The 7,386-nt window shown below is 36.3% G+C and overlaps 1 protein-coding gene across 1 annotated transcript; it reads right to left on the bottom strand.

Moving 5' to 3' along the window:
- Positions 1-517: 517 nt before the first annotated feature.
- Positions 518-1,450, bottom strand: LOC101086560 (olfactory receptor 2W1-like). Its single transcript, XM_003985651.5, has one exon. The coding sequence runs from the start codon at positions 1,448-1,450 to the stop codon at positions 518-520; it is 933 nt and encodes a 310-aa protein (XP_003985700.3).
- Positions 1,451-7,386: the final 5,936 nt, after the last annotated feature.

Below are 7,386 nucleotides of genomic sequence, written 5' to 3'. Positions count from 1 at the left end.
AAATGGTTCCTAATTTCCTTATTCCCTCTTTTCTTCCTTCCTTCCTTCCTTCCTCCTTTTGTAAGTTGTTTTCCAACACAAAAGCCCTGCTGGCCGTATCAGGGGGATAGAAGGGGATGTTATTTACCATAGAAGTAGCAAGTCTGGGAAGAAATAAATGAGTGTCCAGTGTAATCCTATATTAAAGTAAACCTTCCATGTGAAATATTTTCTTAATATTTGTACATATATCCATTACTGTATTTAACCACATTTCATAATTGTATATTTGCTTATCTGTGTCCCTGATTAGTCTTGAAGCTTTTTAAGTGTGTGAATTTAGCTTACTTTATGTATCTGTGTCTCTGTCTCCTTGTAATTTCTGTGTACTTCCTACTTCTTTACAAAGTCCATGCCTAGTACAATCCTAGTACATGGTAAACATCCAATAAATGCCCTTTGCATAAATGAATCAATTCATGTTGGTGAAGGTCAATACTATTTCTCTATCTCTTTTCTGTCAAACTCATGCCTTTGTTTACCATTTTTCTACATACAGTATTCTTTTTATTGCTCTCTTTACATCTTTGTTTCTTAAAGTGTAGATTAGAGGGTTAAGGGTGGGTGTGACGATTGTGTAAAAGAGAGTAAGAAACTTCCCCTCATCTTGGGTTGTGCTATTCTGTGGCTTCATGTACATATAAATGACTGTTCCATAAAAGAGAGTTACTACTGTGAGGTGGGAACTGCATGTATTAAGGACCTTATGCCACCTTGCTGTTGATTTGATCCTCACAACAGCTTGAGTGATAATTGCATATGAGATGAGAATTAGTGATAGAGGTACTAGAAGAAATATCACTCCAAGAGCAAAGACTACAATCTCAATTACTTTTGAGTAGACACAAGTCATCTTGAGCAAGGCTGGCATCTCACAGAAAAAATTATCGACCTCCCGGTGCCCACATCTTGGCAACTTCAAAGTCAGGGAGCAAAGAATGAAGGCACTACCAAGACCACCTAACCAGGCGGTGAGCACCATCTTCTGGCAAAGCTGAGGGTGCATTATTATTGTGTAGTAAAGAGGTTGACAAACAGCAGCATAGCGGTCATAGGCCATCACAGCCAAGAGAAGACATTCTGTGGCTCCAAAGTCAAGGGCAAAGAAGAATTGGAGCACACACCCTCCATAGGTAATAGACTTTGTTGGACCCCATAGATTTACCAGCATCTGTGGAATGATGCTAGTTGCATAACAGAGGTCCAGAAAAGACAAATTGGATAGGAAGAAATACATGGGAGTATGGAGCTGGCTGTCTAGGTTAGATACAAGAATGATGGTTGTGTTTCCTACCAGAGTCACAATATAGAAGATGAAGACAATCCCAGAGATGATGTGTTCTAATTGGGGCCAATCAGAAAACCCCAGCAGGATGAAATCTGTCATGGAACTTCTATTGTTTGTGTCCATAGCGTCTTATGAAGGTCTAGAAGGCAATAGTATGGTAATAAAAAATAGTATCATTCTTAAGTAGAAATAAAAATTTCTAAAGTTTCCCATGAGTATCCCAAGTTCACTTCTTTGTGTTCTCTCTCCCATTTGGAGCACCTCTTTTAACAGTTTCTCTGTGTTCAGTGCCCAAAGCCTCTCTGTTTACTTATAACCAGAGTGGTCCTAAAAATAATATGGTAAACCTAGTCACACTGAATTGTAAGTCATTGAAAAGGCAATATGCCATGACACCTATGGTTATGGGTAATTTGGTTAAATGATAAATACATAAAATTAATTATATATTTTAAGGGTTTCATATATTTTGACTTGTTCATTCTTGAAATTATGACATTCACATCACTTGGCATGACTTTTACCCCCCCATATCAAAGGAGTGGGGTTTGAAGTAAAAAGTTATATAACCTATTATGTTGGGATAAGTGTCACCATTTGGTAGCAGAATCACTTTCCATACTCACTTACAAATGTCTGCATTTTAGCCATTATCATCACCATCACCACCAACCACCTCCTCCTTTTCCCCCTTCCATTCAACATTGCTGACACTGCTGTTCCTGTACCAACTTTGGTATTATGCACTATACTGTCCTTTTATGGTGCATGAGTTTTTGGTTCCAGGAAAGAATCTTTCTTATTAACCTTTATTTCCATGTACAGAGGCTTTGTGTTTCTTGGAATACCTTTCATGACTGCCAGTACACAATTTAAATAGCCTTACTGATTTGTTTGATTTAATAGTTAAATATTAAACTAATTTCAGAAGCATCTGGTTACCACATACACATAGCACCTCCTTATATTAGCTTCTACTCACCTGGTAATTCAGCAAATTAGGAAGATAGATAACTCGAACAAGAAAACTCATTGAACAGTCATTGAATTGGTTTTTCCCATGTAATCTACCAATTAACGAATCCTCTGTTTGTTGTTGTTGTTGTTGTTTTTTGGAACTCTATAGGTAAAATCTCATTTCAATTCTAAAAGAAAAGAGAAAAGGGATAAAGAATAAAGAATACCATTCTCTTCAAGTGCACATGGGAGATTCTCTAGGATAGGTCATACACTAGGTCACAAATCAGGCCTCAATAAGTACAAAAAGATTGAGATCATATGACCACAATGCTATGAAATTTGAAGTTAACCACAAGAAAAAATTTGGAAAGGCTACATATACATGGAGGTTAAACAACAACATAATAAAGAATAAATGGGTCAACAAGGAAAATAAAAAATACTTGGAAAGAAAGAAAAATTAAAACATGATGTCCAAGGGGTGTCTGGGTGGTTCAGTCGATTAAGCATCTGATTTCAGCTCAGGTCATGATCTCCATTCATGAATTCGAGCCCCACATTTTGTTTTGTGCTGACAGCTCAGAGCCTGGAGGCAGCTTTAGATTCTGTGTCTCCCTCTCTGTGCTCCTAACCAGCTCACATTCTGTGTTTCTCTCTCTCTCTCTCAAAAATAAATAAATGTTAAAAAAAACAAAAAAGCCCCAAAAACATGATGTCCAAAACTTTTAGAATGCAGCAAAAGCTGTCTTACGAGGGAAGTATGTTGCAATACAGTCCTATCTCAAGAAGCAGGAAAAGTCCCAAATACACACCCTAACCTTACACCTAAAGGGGATAGAAAAAAAAAAAAACAATCTAAGCCTAAAGCTAACAAAAGAAGGGAAATAATAAAGATTAGAGCAGAAATAAATCATATAAAAACTTAAAAAAAGAGAACGGAGTAATATATTGAGGAGCTGGTTCCTTGCAAAAGTTAATATAATTGGTAAACACCTAGCCCGACTCATCAAAGGGAAAAGAGTAAGGACACAAATAAATGAGATTACTAATGAGAGGGGATAAATAACAGCCAACACCACAGAAAGGGAAACAAATATAAAATAATATTATGAAAAAATATATATGCCAACAAATTAGACAATTTGGAAGTAATGGATAAATTACAGAAACATATACACTACCAAAAATGAAACAGGAGGAAATAGAAAACTTGAACAGAATGATAATCAGAAAAGAAATTAAATTAGTAATAAAAAATCTTCCCCAAACCCAAAATCTGAAAAGCCAGATGGCTTTCCAGGGGAATTCTACCAAACATATAAAGAAGAGTTAATACCTATTTTTCTAAACTATTCCAAAAATTAGAAATGGAAGGAAAACTTCCAAACTGTTTTATGCAGCCAGCATTACCTAAATTCCAATACTACAGAAAGGCCCCACTTCAAAGAGAATTACAGACCAATAACCCTGATGAACATGGATGCAAACATTCTCAACAAAATAGTAGCCAGTAAAATTCAACAGTACATTAAAAGAATGATTCACTATGATAAAGTGGAATTTTTTCCTGGGTTTCAAGAGTTGTTCAATATTGGCAAATCAATCAATGTGATACACCACATTAATAAAAGGGAGCATAAAAACCATATGAGCCTCTGGTTGGCACAGAAAAAACATTTGACAAAGTACAACATCCAACATGATAAAACCCCTCAACAAAGTAGTTATAGAGGGAATATACCTCGACATCATAAAGGCCATATACAAAAGACCCACAGCCAATATCCTCAAAGGGCAAAAGCTGAGAGTTTTTCCTATACAGTTAGGAAAATGACAGGAATGTCCACCCTCACTACTGTTATTTAACATTGCACTGGAGTCCCAGTGTCAGCAATTGACAACAAAAAGAAATAAAAGGCATTCAAATCACCAAGGAAGAAGTTAAACTTTCACTATTTTTGATTACATGATACTCTATGTAGAAAATCTTAATGACAGAACTAAAACATTGCTAGAAGTGATATATAAATTCAGTAATATCACAGGCTACAAAATCAATGTACAGAAATCTGTTGCATTTTTATACCCCAAAAATGAGCCAGCAGAAGGAGAAATCAAGGAATCAAATCCCAAATACAATACATAAGATACCTAAGAAATAACCTAAAAAAGAGGCAAAAGATCTGTATGCTGAAAACTATAAAACAATTATGAAAGAAATTGAAGATGACAAAAGGTAATGTAAAAATATTCCCTGCTCATGGATTAGAAGTACAAATATTGTTATACAACCCAAAACAATCTACACAATTAAGGCAATGCCTATCAAAATAACCACAACGTTTTTCACAAAGTTGAAGAAACAGTCCTATAATTTGTATGGACCACAAAAGACTTTGAAGCCAAAACAGTCTTGAACAAGCAAAGTAAAACTGTAGGCATCACAATCCCGGACTTTAAGTTATCTTACAAGCTGTAGTGACCAAGATAGTATGGTACTGGCACAAAAACAGACACATAAATCAATGGAACGAAATAGAACACCTTGTAGAAAACCAAAGCTGGAGACATCACAATCCTGGACTTCAAGCTGTATTACAAAGCTGTAATCATCACGTCAGTATGGTACTGGCACAAAAACAGACACTCAGATCAATGGAACAGAATAGAGAACCCAGAAATTAATCCACAAACATATGGCTAACTAATCTTTGACAAAGCAGGAAAGAATGTCCAATGGAATAAAGACAGTCTCTTTAGCAAGTGGTGCTGGGAAAACTAGGCTGTGACATGCAGAAAAATGAACCTGGACCACTTTCTTACACCGTACACAAAAATAGACTCAATATGGATGAAAGACCTAAACGTAAGACAGGAAGCCATGAAAATCCTCGAGGAGAAAGCAGGCAAAAATCTCTTTGACTTCGGCCCCAGCAACTTGTTACTCAGCACATCTCCATAAGCAAAGGAAACAAGAACAAAAATGAACTATTTGGACCTCATCAAAATAAAAAGCTTCTGCACAGCGAAGGAAACAATCAAAAAAACTAAAAGGCAACTGATGGAATGGAAGAAGATATTTGCAAATGACATATCAGATAAAGGGTTAGTATCAAAAATCTATAAAGAACTTCTCAAACTCAACAGCCAAAGAACAAATAATCCAATGAAGAAATGGGCAAAAGACATGAATAGACACTTCTTCAAGGAAGACATCCAGATGACCAACCGACACATGCAAAAATGCTCAATACCACTCATCCTCAGGGAAATACAAATCAAAACCACAATGAGATACCACCTCACACCTGTCAGAAGGGCTAACATTAACTCAGGCAATGACTGGTGTTGGCGAGGATGAAAAATGAGGATCTCTTTTGCACTGCTGATGGGAATGCAAACTGGTGTAGCCACTCTGGAAAACAGTATGGAGGTTCCTAAAAAAAATTAAAAATAGAACTACCCTATGACCCAGCAATTGCACTACTAGGTGTTTATCCAGGGGATACAGTTGTGCTGTTTCAAAGGGACACATGCACCCCCATGTTTATAGCAGTGCTATCAACAATAGCCAAAGTATGTAAAGAGCCCAAATGTCCATCAATGGATGAATGGATAAAGAAGATGTGGTGTATATATATACAATGGAGTATTACTTGGCAATCAAAAACAACGAAATCTTGTCATTTGCAACAACGTGGATGGAACTAGATGGTATCATGCTAAGCGAAATTCATCAGTCATAGAAAGACAAAAATCATACGATTTCACTCATATGAGGAACTTAAGATACAAAACAGATGAACATAAGGGAAGCAAAAATAATATAAAAACAAGGAGGGGGACAAAACATAAGAGACTCAAATATAGAGAACAGAGGGTTGCTGGAGGGGTTGTAGGATGGGAGATGGGCTAAATGGATAAGGGGCATTAAGGAATCTACTCCTGAAATCACTGTTGCACTATATGCTAACCAACTTGGATAAAAAAAAAAAAAAAACTACCCTATACCCAGCACCTGCAGTACTAGGTATTTACCCAAAGGATACAAAAATACTCATTTGAAGGGATACATGCACCCTAATATTTACAGCAGTATTATGAAAAATAGCCAAATTTTAGAAAAAGTTCTAATGTCCATCAACTGATGGATAAAGAAGGTGTGGTATGTAAATATACAATGGAATATTATTCAGCCATCAAAAGAATGATATCCTGTCAATTGCAATGACATGGATGGAGGAGTGTATTATTCTAAGCAAATTAAATCAGAGAAAGACAAATACCATATGAGTTCACACATGTGTGGAATTTAAGAAGCTTAATAGATTAACATAGGGGAAAAAGAGGCAAACCATAAAATAGACTCTTAACTATAGAGAACAAACTGAGGGATTCTGGAGGGGAGATAGGTGGGGGATGGGTTCATCAGGTGATGAGTATTAATAGGAGGGCACTTGCGATGAGCAACAGAGTATTGTATGTAAGTGATGAATCGCTACATTATACTCATGAAAGTTATATTGCACTGTATGTTAACTAACTAGAATTTCAATAATAGCTTGGAAAAGAAATGACTATCTGCAAAACAAAACAAAAAAAACCACAACCTGTTTGTACAACAGTGTCCCTGTATGTTAAATGATGATGATAATATTCCGCAAAGGGAGGTTTTGAGGGTTAATTTTTGTGAAAACACTAGGAACTGTGCTTGGTTTCCGTTTAATTCCAAAAAATTAAAAACTGTATTCACCTGCCTACAAATTCTTCTTCTATTTTTCCCATATCTCTTCATTTTTCCCACTGGTGATTTTACCACGGTGGTCTAGAACTGAACTGAAAGGCCTAAAATTTTATGTGTTGATACCTTTTTAAATGCACAGACAGGATGTACACAAAAGTGCTCATAAGCACAATGTACATACTGAGCTGATAAACCCAGAGGTAGGAGAGGACAGGGGACTTAATCTCCCCAGATTTCTTGATTACAAAATGCATTCAGCTTGTTTTGACCACGTCATGTTGGAGTAGTGTTTGGAATGAGAAAGCCATCGAATTTTAGAGTTGAAATAGACTCAGAAACCATGATCCAGTCTTCT

This window comes from Felis catus, chromosome B2, assembly GCF_018350175.1.
Source record: "Felis catus isolate Fca126 chromosome B2, F.catus_Fca126_mat1.0, whole genome shotgun sequence".
Classification (NCBI taxonomy): Eukaryota; Metazoa; Chordata; class Mammalia; order Carnivora; family Felidae; genus Felis; species Felis catus.
Note: the sequence above shows the minus strand (reverse complement) of the source record. Positions and strands in the feature narration are given on the sequence as shown.